General features: G+C 45.0%; 2 protein-coding genes across 2 annotated transcripts; both read left to right on the top strand.

Annotated features, from left to right (window-relative positions):
* The first annotated feature begins 1,388 nt into the window (after window positions 1-1,388).
* On the top strand, window positions 1,389-5,076 carry LOC133419515 (microfibril-associated glycoprotein 4-like). The gene is made up of 6 exons (XM_061708722.1): window positions 1,389-1,516; window positions 1,930-2,091; window positions 3,467-3,505; window positions 3,771-3,867; window positions 4,230-4,397; window positions 4,705-5,076. The coding sequence occupies exons 1-6, from the start codon at window positions 1,508-1,510 to the stop codon at window positions 4,956-4,958; spliced, it is 729 nt and encodes a 242-aa protein (XP_061564706.1). The 5' UTR covers window positions 1,389-1,507; the 3' UTR covers window positions 4,959-5,076.
* An 8,735-nt stretch (window positions 5,077-13,811) lies between these two features.
* On the top strand, window positions 13,812-17,466 carry LOC133419517 (microfibril-associated glycoprotein 4-like). Its single transcript, XM_061708724.1, has 6 exons — window positions 13,812-13,918; window positions 14,296-14,457; window positions 15,373-15,411; window positions 15,677-15,773; window positions 16,618-16,785; window positions 17,095-17,466. Exons 1-6 carry the CDS (start codon window positions 13,910-13,912, stop codon window positions 17,346-17,348), a joined length of 729 nt encoding a protein of 242 aa, XP_061564708.1. The 5' UTR covers window positions 13,812-13,909; the 3' UTR covers window positions 17,349-17,466.
* Window positions 17,467-17,697: the final 231 nt, after the last annotated feature.

Below are 17,697 nucleotides of genomic sequence, written 5' to 3'. Positions count from 1 at the left end.
ATGTTCGAAAGGAAGGTGCTAATTTCCACATTCAAAAGGAGAAATATTTTATTTGAATGTTAAATCGAGTATTATTCAGCAAAAGGTTGCCACAGGAGGCACATTCATTTTTTTATTTGTGATAATAAATAAATCACGTGTTTTCATGGAGAAAAAAGTGTTTCTTATTGTGTGCCTGTTCTGCAGTTGTCATACCCCGGTGTTGTGCCGTATTCAGCACCCCTGCCGTGAAAAGCACCCCCTCGTCTGACAAAAATGATATTCTCATTCCGTGTCATGTTCTGTTTAGCGTCCAGTTTTGTGTTAATGATTCATGTTTAAATGCGCTCATGGATTCCACAATAGTCATACTTTCCCACAATCACAGTCACAGATAACAAAAATCGGGTAAATGGTTATTGACGTCATTAATTAATAGCCTGCTTACTGTGTTGTCTTCCATAATGTTTGTAAATATATATAATATAAACTCCTAAGTATGTGTTTGTGTGAGTGTGTATATATAAATATATTGAAGTGTCAGTGTGTTGTTTTTTTTCTTGGTCTACTTATCATTGAATATACGAGGGGGTGCTTTTCACGGCAGGGGTGCTGAATACGGCACAACAATTTGCCTCTTCCACTAATATCTCTAACTCCAACTCGTCAAATTTCATTTTGCGCTTGCGACTATATCCTGCTTTCCAACCAAACTCTCCATGGCGCAAAGTTTGCGCCGCAAACCGTAAGACGCGCAACACCTCATTTAAATACTGCTGTTTGCACCTGTTATCAATTGCGCACGCAATCTTAGTTGATCACCCGCAAAACACACAACAACAGCAGGCGCAAACTTTTTCAGTGCACACGCAATTTAGTACTCTTTATTTAGGATCTTAGTAAATCGGGCCCTATGTCTCTTGGCTGGCCTGGGAAAGCCTCGGTCTCCCCTGGAAGAGCTGGAGGAAGTGTCTGGGGTGAAGGAAGTCTGGGCATCCCTGCTAAGGATGTATGTATGTATGTATGGATGGATGGATCGATTTGTTCATTATGCTTCATCGTTACGTATAATCTTCTATTGGCTGCATGAAGCTGTGACTGCATCATCCCTATTTTATAAATTCAGAACTTCATAAACATTTTTAAGTGCATAACTGGGGGGACTTACTTTGTGAACCCGAGGATGTTTTTACTTGAAGAGGAAAAAACTATAAAAGCACAACATTACTTCGCCCCTCAACAGTCTTTAGTGTTGCTGTTTAAGACCAATTTGGCCGCAGAATGACCAGCCGTTATCAGCGTGCCAGTCGCTGGTATGAATGGTATGTTATCAGATACAGCCTCTTTCCAAGATAGGTTGTTTGTTAACAATAAGGAACAAGGAAACTGTGGACCTTCCAGGCAGTATTTTGATTGAGGGTTTCTGATTGGATGGTTGCCATGATGCGAGACCACCTGCAGGTACAATAACCTCAGTAGGGATCCAGACTGACCTCAGTTCTTCTTCGTGCACCGCAGAACCGCTCTGATGGAGATGGTGAGTTTCTACCTTTATTCACCTGAATCTCTTCTGTTGCAATGGAACAAAAATATCCCCTTTAAAACATAAAAGACTTAATACTAGATTCAGTTAAAGTGCAATGCTGCTGCTGGACTTCTTGTTGTTTAATTTCCACCAGTTTCATTTAATTTGTTAATATATAGTTGAATTAAAATGTACAGATCCCATTTAAAATGTAATAAAATAATCTCATTGGTCTTATTATGAGACAAATGCAGTAACATAGAACTTAAAGCTAAAAGCCTCGGACCGTCTTTATCCGTCGGACAGATGTCTTCAAAATAAATAAATAAATACATAAATAAATAAACTTGCCTGTAAGGCTAGTTTATTCATATAGCACAATTCAACAACAAGGTGATCCATCTACTGTATGTCCTATGTTCCAGCCACCTTGGGTCCTCCTCATGCTCATCCTCCTAGCTTCTGGGATGAAGACCTGCAAAGGAGCCTCCCTACCGGTCGACTGCAGTGACATCCACCACCAAGACAATAATCTGTCCAATGGAGTGTTCACCATCTATCCTGCTGGATCCACTTCTGCTGTGCAGGTACGTCTCATCCTGTTGGGGACTGTGTTCAAGAGGTGAGGTGTTGGTAGTGGTCTAACACGAGTGAAAACCACTACCACCCCAGGGATCCAGGTCTGTGGGCTGTAACCATTGGTCATCCTCGACAGGGCACATAAAGCTGAAGGGTTGCCCGTGGAGAAGTTCCAGACCTGCAGCCCCTCTACCGACCACTAGGCTCTTTAGAAATGGGTTTAATGTTGGTGTTATTGGCTCTTGTCTTGTGTTCTTGGGTATTGTTTTGTGTTCTTGGGTCTTGTTTTGTGTTCTATGGTTTTGTCTATTGTTCTTGGGTCTTGTCTTGTGTTCTAGGATATTGTCTTGTGTTCTTGGGTCTTGTTTTGTGTTCTATGGTTTTGTCTATTGTTCTTTGGTCTTGTAGGTATTATGTTCACGGGGCTTGTCTTGTGTTCTTAGGTCTTGCCTTGTGTTTTAGGGTCTTGTCTTGTGTTCTGGGGTCTTGTAGGTATTATGTTCATGGGTCTTGTCTTGTGTTCTTGGTTCTTGTCTTGTGTTCTTGGGTCTCGTCTTGTGTTTTAGGAGGTTGTCTTGTGTTTAAGGGTCTTGTGTTGTGTTCTTGGGTCTTGTCTTGTGTTCTTGGGTTTTGTCTTGTGTTCTTGGTTCTTGTCTTGTGTTCTTGGGTCTCGTCTTGTGTTTTAGGAGGTTGTCTTGTGTTTAAGGGTCTTGTGTTGTGTTCTTGGGTCTTGTCTTGTGTTCTTGGGTCTTGTGTTGTGTTCTTGGGTCTTGTGTTGTGTTCTTGGGTCTTGTCTTGTGTTCTTGGGTCTTGTGTTGTGTTCTTGGGTCTTGTAGGTATTATGTTCATGGGCCTTGTCTTTTGTTCTTGGGTCTTGACTTGTGTTCTTGGGTCCTGTCTTGTGTTTTAGGGCTTTGTCTTTTGTTCTTGGGTCTTGTCTTGTGTTTTACAATCTTGTCTTGTGTTCTTGCCTCTGTCCTCATTGGTTTCTGCTAACTTCACTTCCTATTTTACTTTGAAGGTCTGACTTTGTCTTATTGTGACCTTGGCCTCTTGATTCCACCCTTGTCTCATCAGCCTTGTGAGAAAATTTTGTCTTTCCCTTCAGTCCTCCAAGATATCCAAACAGGAGTCTAGAAATCATTTAGCTTTAAAACATCTCTCCAGAAACCTGAATCAAATCACACTTTTTTTCCTTCAAAGTTTCTAAATAGAAAACCAAACAAGACAAAGAGACTGAACAGGAGCAGATGCTTCACTATAGTTATATCCTGGAAATTCCTGTGAGGCTGGTGGGATGCCCTCAGTGGTCTTAAAAATCATTTATAAGCATCACATAGATCTACATCTACTTAACTGACGAGTCTCTCTGTGTGTCTCCAGGTGTACTGTGACTTGGAGTCGGAGGGAGGACGCTGGACGGTGAGTTGTTCACCCACAGTGACAACATTTTAAAGCTTTTACCTCTTTGTGATGTTGCCATCATTCCTCAAAAACACTGAAGAGGCATTCTGGCATTGATCATCTCAATTGACGAACAGTTCCGGGTGGTATTTATTATACATTTTACTGGGTTTGATATGGTTGTCCATGGTCTTTTTGAAAACTTCACAGATGTTCTGGGAACTGATGTGGTCTCAAAGGCAGCCGATTAAATATCATCAACTGCATCCTGTTTTGTTTCCAGGTGTTCCAGAAGAGGATGGACGGCTCTGTGAACTTCTACAGAGGCTGGGACCAGTACAAGTTGGGCTTCGGGAACGCTTTTGGAGAGTACTGGCTTGGTGAGACCTGAACCCAAACCTTGTTTGTATTTTGTGTGTAAACTCCTACGCTAACGTATGGAAGAGTATTAGGGCCATGCAGGAGAAAAAATATTTGAGAGGGGAAGATTTTTTTTTATTGTGCACTTTGAGAAAAAAGTTGAAATGTCGAGAAAAAAGTCCAAATGTCAAGATTAATGTTGAAATACAATTTCAAGAATAACGTTGAAATTTCGCCTTTTTTCCTTCAACATTTCAACTTTATTCACGAAATTTAGACTTTTTTCTCAACATTTCAACTTTTTTCTCGACATTTCGACTTTTTTCTCGAAAAAGAAAAAGAAGTGAACATGTTTTTTTCCTTTGTCTCATTGTGCCTGCAGGTCTTGAGAACATCCATCAGCTGATACGTCAGAAAAAGTACGAGCTTCTGGTGGACATGGAGGACTTCGAAGGAAACAAAACGTTTGCTCGTTACTCTGCATTCAGCGTGGATGATGAGCGTGACGGTTACGAATTGCACGTGTCTGGATTCCACAATGGGGGCGCCGGTGAGTTAAAGCAGAACCCCTGCTTTTGTGTGTATTTAAGAAGAGCCGTCTTTCTCATGGAGTTCGTGTTGGAGCTCAGCCGTCTTCCTCTTGAAACTCAAGAGGAAGCAGCTTCTCTAGATCAAGGTGAACCAGCTGAGGTGGTTCACCTTGATGTGGGGGTGATGAATTTAAACTCCTCTTCTACCTCTGAGTCGTTAAGTAACTACTGTAACAGATGTTGATGAGGGCGAGGACTGCCACCGTCTGAAGACATATCTAATCTTATTCTCATTAATTGAGTTGAATGGTGTAAATGTTTTTGCAGGAGATTCCCTGATATTTCACAACGGGAGGAAGTTCACCACCTTTGACAAAGACCAAGACGACTGGTATAAAAACTGTGCCAGAGTATTCTTGGGGGCGTTCTGGTATGATAAGTGTCACGGTACAAACCCTAACGGGATTTACCACTGGGGGGCCGATGACAGCCGCTTTGCGGTTGGAGTGAACTGGTTAACCTGGAAGGGTCATGAGTACTCCCTGAAGACCATCATCATGAAGATCCGGCCTGTTACATGAGCATGACCCATAACCAGAGGTGTGTCTCACGTGTAATCTGAATGAAGTGTTTCAGCACTGGGTGGAGATTTGAAGTGAATATTTGTGTCCTGACAATAAATGAGAAACAAACAGCTGACGTGGTCTCCTTGTGTTTTTGTGTCTGGCTTCTCTGCTCAGAGGTTTGGAGGGTTCTTTCCTCATTCTGAACATGAATCATTGTCTTTCAGTGGTCAAAGTGTCAGACTTGAGCTCCTGCTTCTGCCGTGGTAAACCCACAGACAGACGTCTCCAACATACCTGTGAAGTCTCCCGTTTCGGCCGGGAAACTCCTGTAAATTTCCAGTTTTATAATATAATAATTTTTAAACTGCAAACCGAATTGCCACTAACCATCGCGAGAACTGCACCCTGCTGTATCCTTGTGGGCAGTTCTCACGAGGTTAGTGGCAACAACGGGAACAAACTCGGAACTACAAATCAGAGATGGATGGATGTAACGAGAGAGAGGATTTTTCTGCCAAAAAAACAAAGACTTCGTGTAAATATTTCTAAAAATGGGAAACCAAATTTACTTTCCTAAAGAGGAACAGGATGGGGAACAGTTACGACTTCTGAAAGATTTGTAACTGCGTTTTTAGTGTCTCTCACGGGGGAAGGAACCATGTCCGTCAGCAGTGAAGGCCAGAGCCTCATGAGTGGAAATGACAAATTAAAAGAAAATGTAAATGTTTCACTTGAAGACAATGGGCCTGATTTACTAAAGGTTTGCGTGCGTAAAAATGTGTGCAAACTTGACATCACCCGCAAACCAATGTGCAAGCTGATCTACTAACAGCGTGCAAAGAGGACTGCGCCTCTCAAATGAGCAAAATAGCCAACGCTGTTCATTTAGTACTTTTGCCCTGATGAATAATCAATATGGGGCGTACCCGCCAGAAAGCGCTAAATACTGGGAGGGAAAAATGCAAATAGGTCCATTTACCACACGCAATGAGATTTACGAAACCTGAAAGTAATTGCGGGGATTGTGATTACGTCTGTATTTAATACGTTCGAAAGGAAGGTGCTAATCTGCCCAGCATTACACACCGATGGCTGCTGTTATTGTGGCAAGGAGGCGACATCGCCAAAAATCAAAGAATACGCAGAGAGAGAGTCTTTCGGACTCGTGTAAATTTGTTTGGAATGAATGAAAACCAGATAGTTGAAACATATCGACTATCTAGCGATTCCATCTTGGAGCTGTTGAATGAGTTAAGGGCTGATTTGGAGCCGAACACAAGCAGGAGTAACGTCATATCTGCCTTGCCGAAACTGCTCTCAACTCTTCATTTCCTCGCATCAGGGTCATTCCAGCGCACTGTAGCCATTTCTGCTGGGCTCTCCCAAAGCAGTTTTTCAGGTGTGCTGTCCACTGTCCTCAACGCTCTGTTACGCAGGATGGGCAGGCACATACGGTTCCCATCCACTCGGGACGCACTGAATGATGTCAAACACGGATTTTATGCAGTTGCTGGGTTTTATTTGAATGTTAAATCGAGTATTATTCAGCAAAAGGTTGCCACAGGAGGCACATTCATTTTTTTATTTGTGATAATAAATAAACCACGTGTTTTCATGGAGAAAAAAGTGTTTCTTTTTTTTTTTTTTTTTTTTTTTTTTTTAACCTTGTCTGCACACATATTAATGATTGATACCATGACGGTAGAAACCAAAAGTAAATATATGTGCATTATTACTATATTTAATATATATACATATATATACGCACACATATGCGTACACATACATAAATATACACATACAAACCCAGTGTTTTTTGGATGTCGTCACCCAGGGGTGACGACATCCACTGCCAATCCAGGAAGCAGGAACACACGGAGACACACGTCAAGCACTAGAAATCTGCAACAAAAAACCACAAAACAAAGCACGAAACCGGCACGGAGCCAACCAAAACAATAACAGCTTTGCAGGTGAACAAGCCAGTGTGTATGTCTATGTGTGTGTGTGTGTATGTATATGATCATGCGTGCGTGTGTGTGTGTGTGTGTGTGTGTGTGTGTGTGTGTGTGTGTGTGTGTGTGTGTGTGTGTGTGTGTGTGTGTGTGTGTGTATATATGCATGTGCATGTGACTAAGTGACTATGTGTGTGTGTGTGTGTGTGTGTGTGTGTGTGTGTGTGTGTGTGTGTGTGTGTGTGTGTGTGTGTGTGTGTGTGTGTGTGTGTGTGTGTGTGTGTGTGTGTGTGTGTAATAAACCAAACAAAGCTCCACCTCAAGTGTATCTATAGTGGGGGAGGGGGGGGAGCAACCCCGCCACCCGCAAGACCAGAGGCCGACACGGAAGAGCCCGGAACCCAGGCCACCGGCAACCCCACAGAGGGGCGAAGTAGGAGGGAGGCAACCCACCACCAGCGAGGCCCCCCCCTCCCCCGGCGGCGGCCGAGGGGGCCCGCGGGCGGGGCCCCCACGGCGCGGGAAGAAGCAGCCAGGGATCCCGCGGCGGCGGACCGCGACCCAGGCAATCCCCGGCCACCCGGTCCGGGCCGGACACGCGGCCAGGAGGCCCTCACCCTTCAGTCCAACGACCCCCACCCGGCAGGGGGCCAGCCTGCCCGGAGAGACAGAGCCGCCCCGGCCGCCGACGCGGGCAGGCGCACCCGTCCCCCACGAAAGTGGCCCTCCAAGACCAGAGGGGCGCCCCGCCGCAGAGGCAGTGGGGGGGACCGGAGACGGGCCCGGAGAGAGGGAACCCCCCAACAAGGCGACACCCGTGCAGGCCCGACAACGGAGGGCCCCAGACCCAGGCATCCCATTCATTCATCCATTCACCTATCCGATACCTTTACTAATAATAATATGATATACTATACATAATAATAATACTACTACTACTACTAATAATAATACTACTAATAATAATAATAATAACCATCTTTGTATAATATAATATTGATAAATTATTAAGTTTTGATGTCCTGCCAATGGAGGCTCAAATCCTCCATGGCAGGACCCTTTCATACCACATTCTCACCGACAAAGACGCACAATCACGCACCGTTTCCCCCTCCCTGGGGGGATCCAGCACTGCCAGAAGGCACCCCAGGCTGCACGGCGAGCCCCGCCAGGCATGGGCACCCCGACCCACTTATCCCAGGCCGGCGAGGGAACGCGGGTGATGTGGGCCCCCCTCCCGACCCTGGTGTTGAGTGCATGCGATTAGTGCCATAAAAACATGGAGGGGGAGGTCAGGGTGTCATGCTGACAATGATCCCCCCCTCCAGAACTAAGTATCCTTGTTAAATGTATTTATTAAATGTTGAATGTGCAGTGTCTACAGTGTTATTAAAACCGTGAGGCGGGGAGTACCGGGCCACACAGAACAATGACCCCCACGACCCGGACCCCCCGCCCCTGCCTATGTGCGTATGAGTCGTGTAAGGGGGGGGAGGAGGGGGAGCGGAGGCCGAAGCCAAGAAGCAGGACCAGCAGAGCCGGCCCTGGAAGGACACCCACGCTCCCCCACTGGCCATCCAGTTGACGGGGGCCGGCCCTCCGAGCCGAGTCAGGGCCCCACCGTACCTCCACGGGCGCCCCCCGTCGCCGCCGGAGCCCCCAGGCGGAGGGGGAAATGGTCCAGCATTCCTCCATTCATACTGATAACATAAGACATAGACACCTGAGAATGGCTCTACCCCACCGCCGCGCCCGCCCGTGCACCCCCCGGCCAGGGGAGGCCCGATCCCCGGAGCCGGCCCCACCCCCTGCCGGGGCTACCCCGGCGGACACCCCAAAGGTCACGGAGTCCCCACAGACGCAGGGGCACGCGGCCCCGCCCAGCGACGGAGGACCAAGGCAGCAATGCCCCCCCCCCCCCCAGCGCAGACGGCCACCCCCCACCCAGGCAGGGCTGGGCCCTTCGAGCGGGACCCCCACGCCCACAGCCCAGCCACCCCCAGGAAAACCGGAGACGCCCTAGCCACAGCCCCCCGCCCGAGTCCCCGCCAGCCACAACCCCCCCCCCCCACTGCCATGAGGTAACCCCCCCATAGGCCCCTAAGGCCCCCACCTGCCAGGGACAGGGCCCCACGGCACCACCCACTGCCCCACAGGGGCCACCAGAGCTATTTGTTTCCAATTCACTAGAATGGTTTTCTTTGCGATACATAAGGCAGTGAGAGCCAGGTGTGTCCAGTTAGGTTCCATTTGAATATCTCCCAGGTGACCTAATATACATATCGTGGGGCACACTGGAATTCTGTAGTTGATCCATGTGGATAAATCCTCACAAATCTCCTTCCAGAACCTCTGTACCGGTGTACAAAACCATAAAGCATGCATATAATTATCCGGGGTGTTCTCTGTGCACTGTGAACAGATGTTAGAGGTGACAAAGCCCATCTGGAACATCCTTTGTCCAGTATAGTGTATTCTATGAAGAACTTTGTACTGTATAAGTTGTAAGTTTGAGTTCATAGTCATAGTAAAAGTATTTAAACATATTTGTTACCAAGAAATCTGGTCGGTGTTAAGAGAGAGATCCGCCTCCCAGTTTGAGATCGGTAGAGAGACTGAATTATCTAATTTAGACACTAACCTATAAAGTTTTGATAACAACTTTAAAGTGCTTAGGTTCAATAATTCTATTATCCTGGCGGGAAGTTGTAAGTCTAATTGGTTAATTTTATATGTTTTATTTATTATGGCCTTAAGTTGTTGGTATTCTAAAAATGTATTATTGCTAATTCCATATTGAACAATAAGTGTATTGAAAGGTACAAACTGTCCTCCTATGATTCAATTCAATTCAATTCAATTTTATTTATATAGCGTCTAATACAACAGAGTTGTCTCTAGACGCTTTACAGAGACCCATACCCAGAACATGACCCCCGAGCAGTTATTACATAAACAATGGCAGGTAAAAACTCCCCTAGTGGGAGAAAAACCTTAAGCCAAACAGTGGCAAGGAAAAACTCCCCTTTAGGAGGGAAGAAACCTTGAGCAGGACCAGGCTCATCAGGGGGGACCCTCCTGCCGAGGGCCAGACTGGTGGGTCAGGGACGGCAACAGCACAGCAGGCAGGTGGAAGCAGCAACGGGATGACCGGGGGTGGGGACCGCAGGCCAGCACGCAGCTCCCGAAGCTCCGGCCCAATCAGCAAGTCCCAGGTTGGGGTGCAGGGTCAGGAAAAGACTTGTGCTCCGTAATGCAAGCTACAAGCCACCCACGACCACCTGCAGGACAAAAGAGAGAAAAGGGAGGAGAAGGGGGGGCCAGCAACGGGATGACCAGGGGTGGGGACCGCAGGCCAGCACGCAGCTCCCGAAGCTCCGGCCCAATCAGCAAGTCCCAGGTTGGGGTGCAGGGTCGGGGAAAGACTTGTGCTCCGTAATGCAAGCTACAAGCCACCCACGACCACCTGCAGGTTCCGGTGTCCGGCAAAGGATGCTGCAACATGGACAAAAGAGAGAAAAGGGAGGAGAAGGGGGGGCCAGCACAAGAAACCACAGGAGCGACTCTGACACACTAAAGTTTACACTACCTAGAGATTTACCAACACCAGCTAGAGGTTTACTAAACACTAACTATAGGCTTTACTAAACAGAAATGTTTTAAGTTTAGTTTTAAAGGTGGAGGTGGTGTCAGCCCCCTTAACCCAGATTGGAAGTTGGTTCCATAGTAGTGGTGCCTGATAGCAGAACGCCCGCCCTCCAAATCTACATTTAGATACTCTAGGAACTATGAGTAAACCTGCACTCTGAGAACGGAGAGCTCTGACAGGAACATAAGGCACTATCAGGTCTTGCAAATAATGCGGAGCTAAGCCGTTTTGGGCTTTATACGCAAGTAATAAAATTTTAAATTGGATTCTGAATTTTACGGGTAACCAATGGAGCGACGCTAACACTGGAGAGACGTGGTCTCTCCTGCTAATTCCTGTCAGTACTCGTGCTGCTGCATTTTGGATCAGCTGGAGCCTATTCAGCAAATTACTTGGACATCCTGCTAACAACACATTACAGTAATCTAATCTAGAAGATACAAACGCATGAACTAGTTTTTCTGCATCACTCTGTGAGAGGATTTTCCTAATCTTTGCAATATTACGGAGATGGAAAAAGGCTATTTTACAAACCTGATTGACATATGGTTTAAACGACAAATCCTGATCGAAAATAACACCAAGATTTCTCACAGTTGCACTGGAAGCCATCGCAACACCATCTAATCCCTTCCTAAGATGCTCTGGACCAAGAATGATAACCTCTGTTTTATCTGAATTTAGAAGCAGGAAATTTCTGGACATCCAATCCTATGATTACATGCTGTAGATATGTATTCCTTGATCCCTCCATTGAGCAAAGTTTACCATCTTTTTATAATTTTTTCAGGATGTCTGGGTTGTTCCATATGGGTGTACGGTCACATGGAAAAAGTGAAATTTTAGCTACTTTAAGAAATTCCCACCAGGCTGTCAGAGTTGTGCTAATATTAATGCTTCTGGATCATTTATGATGTTTAATGCTTTGACTAATAAATGGTAACTCTGAGATTTCTAGCTCATTGCAAAACACTTGCTCTGAGTCCAGCCATTGACTATCTAAAGGATGATTTTTCGACCATTTTACAATATACTGTAATTTATTGACTATGAAGTAATACTGGAAGTTAGGTAACTCTAAACCTCCACATTCTTTGGATTTTTGCAATGTCTTTAAATTAATACGTGGTGTTTTATTCTTCCACAGAAATTTTGATACATATGAGTCCAATGATTTAAACCAGGAAAGAGGGGGTTTGGATGGTATCATTGAGAAAAAAAATTTTACTTTTGGTAAAACCATCATTTTAATGATGGCAATTCTTCCCATGAGTGAAATGGGAAGAGAGTTCCATCTGGAAAGATCATCTTCTATTTTCTTTAAAAGCTGAAAATAATTTAATTTTATTAACACTGACTAGGGGAGATGTTTATGACTAAATATCTAATGTCCCCTGATTGTAATATTCCTAAAATTGCAGTTTATCAGCACAAAACTGTGGATTTTGACCAATTAATAGAATAGTCAGACAGAGATGAAAATCCCTCGACGTATAAGTGCAATTGTCTGTGATAGTGAAGTTTGTGAATTCTGGAGGAAGAGAAGTACGTCATCTGCATAAAGACTTATTTTGTGCTCTAATATTTTGCATTGTATACCTTTTAATATTTTGATTTTGTTTAATAGCTGCTGCTAAAGGTTCAATAAATATTGTAGAAACGCTTCATTATCAATGAACACATTTGGTTTTGGTTTTGGTCCCGGTCGTGGAACACTGGACCAGCTCTATACCCTCCACAGGATGCTTGAGGGTTCATGGGAATTTGGCCACCCAGTTCACATGTGCTTTGTGGATCTGGAGAAGGCATTTGACCGTGTCCCTCGTGCCATTCTGTGGGGGGAGCTCAGTGAGTATGGAGTCCGGGGCCCTCTGCTAAGGGCTGTCCGGTCTCTGTATGATCGGAGCAGGAGTCTGGTTCGCATTGCCGGCAGTAAGTCAGACTTGTTCCCGGTGCCTGTTGGACTCCGGAAGGGCTGCCCCTTGTCGCCGGTTCTGTTCATAATTTTTATGAACAGGATTTCTAGGCATAGCCAGGGGCTGGAGGGGATCCGGTTTGGGAACCACAGGATTTCATCTCTGCTTTTTGCAGATGACGTTGTCCTGTTGGCTTCATCGGACCGTGACCTTCAGGGGCGGTTTGAGGCCGAGTGCAATGCAGCAGGGATGAGTATCAGCACTTCCAAAACCGAGGCCATGGTTCTCCACCGGGAAAGGGTGGCGTGCTTTCTCCGGGTGGGTGGAGAAGTCCTGCCTCAGGTGTACAAGTTCAAGTGTCTTGGGGTCTTGTTCACGAGTGAGGGAAAGATGGAGCGTGAGATTGACAGATGGATCGGTGCAGTGTCCACAGTTATGCAGTCGATGTACCGGACCTTCATGGTGAAGAAGGAGCTGAGTCAAAAGGCGAAGCTCTCGATTTACCGGCCAATTTACGCGCCTACCCTCACCTATGGTCATGAACTTTGGGTAGAGACCGAAAGGATAAGATCGCGGATACAAGCGGCCAAGATGAGTTTCCTCCACAGGGTGGCTGGACGTTCCCTTACAGATAGGGTGAGGAGTTCGGTCACCCGGGAGGAGCTCAGAGTCGATGCTCCTTTACATTGAGTTGGTTTGGGCATTTGTATCGGATAGATGTCTCCCTAGGGAGGTGTTCCAGGCATGTCCCTCCTCCCTAGGGAGGTGTTCCAGGCATGTCCCTCCTCCCTAGGGAGGTGTTCCAGGCATGTCCCACTGGGAGGAGACCTGGGGAAGACCCAGCACATGCTGGAGAGACTATGCCTCTCGGCTGGCCTGGGAACGCCTCGGACTCCTGTCTGGGGTGAAGGAAGTCTGGGCATCCCTGTGCTAAGGATGGATGGATGGATGGATCGACATTTGTTCATTATGCTTCATCGTTGCGTATAATCTTCTATTGGCTGCATGAAGCTGTGACTGCATCATCCCTATTTTATAAATTCAGAACTTAATAAACATTTTTAAGTGCATAACTGGAGGGACTTACTTTGTGAACCCGAGGATGTTTTTACTTAAAGAGGAAAAAACTATAAAAGCACAACATTACTTCGTCCCTCAACAGTCTTTAGTGTTGCTATTTAAGACCAATTTGGCCGCAGAATGACCAGACGTTAGCAGCGTGCCAGTTGCTGGTATGAATGGTATGTTATCAGATACAGCCTCTTTCCAAGATAGGTTGTTTGTTAACAATAAGGAACAAGGAAACTGCGGACTTCCAGGCAGTATTTTGATTGAGGGTTTCTGATTGGATGGTTGCCATGATGCGAGATCACCTGCAGGTACAACAACCTCAGCAGGGATCCAGACTTACCGCAGATCTTCTTCGTGCACCGCAGCACCGCTCTGATGGAGATGGTGAGTTTCTACCTTTATTCACCTGAATCTCTTCTGTTGCAATGGAACAAAATAAATCTAAATACTAGATTCAGTTAAAGTGCAATGCTGCTGCTGGACTTCTTGTTGTTTAATTTCCATCAGTTTCATTTAATTTGTTAATATATAGTTAAATTAAAACGTACAGATCCCTTTTAAAACGTAATAAAATCATCTCATTGGTCTTATTATGAGACAAATGCAGTAACATAGAACTTAAAGCTAAAAGCCTCAGACCATCTTTATCCGTCGGACAGATGTCCTCAAAATAAATAAATAAATAAACTTGCCTGTAAGGATAGTTTATTCATATAGCACAATTCAACAACAGGGTGATCCATCTATGTCCTGTGTTCCAGCCACCTTGGGTCCTCCTCATGCTCATCCTCCTAGCTTCTGGGATGAAGACCTGCAAAGGAGCCTCCCTACCGGTCGACTGCAGCGACATCTACCACCAAGACAAGAATCTGACCAATGGAGTGTTCACCATCTATCCTAATGGATCCACGTCTGCTGTGATGGTATGTCTACCGACCACTAGGGCAATAGAACACAAAACAATACCCAAAAACACAAGACAAGAGTCAATAATACCAACATTAAACCCATTTCTAAAGACCTCGGTCCTTAGAAATGGGTTTAATGTTGGTGTTATTGGCTCTTGTCTTGTGTTCTTGGGTATTGTTTTGTTTTCTTGGGTTTTGTCTTGTGTTCTAGGATATTGTATTGTGTTCTTGGGTCTTGTTTTGTGTTCTATGGTTTTGTCTTGTGTTCTTGGGTCTTGTCTTGTGTTCTTGAGTCTTGTCTTGTGTTCTTGGGTCTTGTGTTGTGCTCTTGCGTCTTGTCTTGTGTTCTTGGGTCTTGCCTTGTGTTTTAGGGTCTTGTCTTGTGTTCTTGGGTCTTGTAGGTATTATGTTCATGGGTCTTGTCTTTTGTTCTTGGGTCTTGTCTTTTGTTCATGGGTCTTGTCTTGTGTTTTGCAATCTTGTCTTGTGTTCTTGTGTTTTGGTGTTGTGTTCTTGCCTCTGTCATCATCAGTTTCTGCTAACTTCACTTCCTATTTTCCTTTGAAGGTCTGTCTTTGTCTTATTGTGACCTTGGCCTCTTGTTTCCACCCTTGTCTCATCAGCCTTGTGAGAAAATTGTGTCTTTCCCTTCAGTCCTCCAAGATATCCAAACAGGAGTCTAGAAATCATTTAGCTTTAAAACACCTCTCCAGAAACCTGAATCAAGTCACACTTTTTTTCCTTCAAAGTTTATAAATAGAAAACCAAACAACACAAAGAGACTGAACAGGAGCAGATGCTTCACTATAGTTATATCCTGGAAATTCCTGTGAGGCTGGTGGGATGCCCTCAGTGGTCTTAAAAATAATTTATAAGCATCACATAGAGTCTACATCTCCTTAACTGACTAGTGTCTCTGTGTGTCTCCAGGTGTACTGTGACTTGGAGTCGGAGGAAGGACGCTGGACGGTGAGATGTTCACCCACAGTTACAACATTTTAAAGCTTTTACCTCTTTGTGATGTTGCCATCATTCCTCAAAAACACTGAAGAGGCATTCTGGCATTGATCATTTCAATTGACGAACAGTTCTGGGTGGTATTTATTATACATTTTACTGGGTTTGATATGGTTGTCCATGGTCTTGTTGAAAACTTCACAGATGTTCTGGGAACTGATGTGGTCTCAAAGGCAGCCGATTAAATATCATCAACTGCATCCTGTTTTGTTTCCAGGTGTTCCAGAACAGGATGGACGGCTCTGTGAACTTCTACAGAGGCTGGGACCAGTACAAGTTGGGCTTCGGGAACGCTGTTGGAGAGTACTGGCTTGGTGAGACCTGAACCCAAACCTTGTTTGTATTTTGTGTGTAAACTCCTACGCTAACGTAAGGAAGAGTATTAGGGCCATGCAGGAGAAAAAATATTTGACAGGGGACGATTTTTTTTTATTGTGCACTTTGAGAAAAAAGTCGAAATGTCGAGAAAAAAGTTGAAATGTCGAGATTAATGTTGAAATACAATTTCAAGAATGAAGTCGAAGTTTCGCCTTTTTTCTCAACATTTCCACTTTATTCACAAAATTGTGACTTTTTTCTCAACATTTCGACTTTTTTCTTAATATTTCGACTTTTTTCTCGAAGTGCATAATGAAAAAAAAATCTCCCTCATCTAAAATATTATTTTTATTTTTCTCCTGCTTGGCCCTAATACTCTTCCGTACTAACAGCTGCTATTCTCAGGTAATTTTTTATGTGATGTATTTGTTTGATATCAATCAATTTCTTGGGGGAAGAATGGATTTTATTGATATGTTGTGGTGGTTGATGGTGGTTAAAAAGTGAACCTATCATCCATCGCAACTGTAATTTTTAACCAGAACGTTATTTAAGAGTTTTAGTGGATCAAACATCTGGAACCATCAGCGTTCCAACTTAAAGCAACAGAATTCAAACTTAGAGGGAACGACAGTTTTCAGGAAACAACGTTAACTTTGAGTGTAGGGAAACCCAGCCCCGGAGCCTTTTACAGGCCTAACTCACAAGTCAGTCCAGAAATGACTTTGGAGTTGAAAGCCTTCACACCTCCACAGTGTCTTCAAAGTCAGGAATGTTTGAACAGATTTGACAGAAAAAGAAGTGAACGTGTTTTTTTCCTTTGTCTCATGGTGCCTGCAGGTCTTGAGAACATCCATCAGCTGACACGTCAGAAAAAGTACGAGCTTCTGGTGGACATGGAGGACTTCGAAGGAAACAAAACATTTGCTCGTTACTCTGCATTCAGCGTGGATGCTGAGCGTGACGGTTACGAATTGAACGTGTCTGGATTCCACAATGGGGGCGCCGGTGAGTTAAAGCAGAACCCCTGCTTTTGTGTGTATTTAAGAAGAGCCGTCTTTCTCTTGGAGTTCGTGTTCGAGCTCAGCCGTCTTCCTCTTGAAACTCAAGAGGAAGCAGCTTCTCTAGATTGAGGTGAACCATCTGAGGTGGTTCACCTTGATGTGGGGTTGTGATGAATTTAAACTCCTCTTCTACCTCTGAGTCGTTGAGTAACTACTGTAACAGATGTTGATGAGGGCGAGGACTGCCACCGTCTGAAGACATGTCTAATCTTATTCTCATTATTTGAGTTGAATGGTGTAAATGTTTTTGCAGGAGATTCCCTGATATTTCACAATGGGATGAAGTTCACCACCTTTGACAAAGACCAAGACGACTGGTATAAAAACTGTGCCAGAGAATACCTGGGGGCGTTCTGGTATGATAAGTGTCACGGTACAAACCCTAACGGGATTTACCACTGGGGGGCCGATGACAGCCTCTTTGCGGTCGGAGTGAACTGGTTAACCTGGAAGGGTCATGAGTACTCCCTGAAGACCATCAGCATGAAGATCCGGCCTGTTAACTGAGCATGAGCCATAACCAGAGGCGTGTCTCACGTGTAATCTGAATGAAGTGTTTCAGCACTCGGCGGACGTCTGAAGTGAATATTTGTATCTTGACAATAAATGAGAAACAAACAGCTGACGTGGTTTCCTTGTGTTTATGTGTCTGGCTTCTCTGCTCAGAGTTTGGAGGGTTTTTTCCTCATTCTGAACATGAATCATTGTCTTTTAGTGGTCCAAGTGTCAAACTCGAGCTCCTGCTTCAGCCGTGGTAAACCCACAGACATACCTGTCAAGTCTCCCGTTTTGGCCGGGAAACTACCGAATTTTACCCTCTTTCCCTCCGCCCTCCCGGATTACTATTTTCCCATAA

Source organism: Cololabis saira, chromosome 19, assembly GCF_033807715.1.
Source record: "Cololabis saira isolate AMF1-May2022 chromosome 19, fColSai1.1, whole genome shotgun sequence".
Taxonomy (NCBI): domain Eukaryota; kingdom Metazoa; phylum Chordata; class Actinopteri; order Beloniformes; family Belonidae; genus Cololabis; species Cololabis saira.
Note: the sequence above shows the minus strand (reverse complement) of the source record. Positions and strands in the feature narration are given on the sequence as shown.

Bases quoted from the DNA above. Each gene is read 5' to 3' on its own strand.
- LOC133419515 (XM_061708722.1), top strand. The intron at 3,506-3,770 runs GTGAGTTGTTCA...TTTTGTTTCCAG, and splicing joins CGGAGGGAGGACGCTGGACG to GTGTTCCAGAAGAGGATGGA. The intron at 3,868-4,229 runs GTGAGACCTGAA...TTGTGCCTGCAG, and splicing joins TTTTGGAGAGTACTGGCTTG to GTCTTGAGAACATCCATCAG.
- LOC133419517 (XM_061708724.1), top strand. The intron at 14,458-15,372 runs GTATGTCTACCG...GTGTGTCTCCAG, and splicing joins GATCCACGTCTGCTGTGATG to GTGTACTGTGACTTGGAGTC. The intron at 15,774-16,617 runs GTGAGACCTGAA...TGGTGCCTGCAG, and splicing joins TGTTGGAGAGTACTGGCTTG to GTCTTGAGAACATCCATCAG.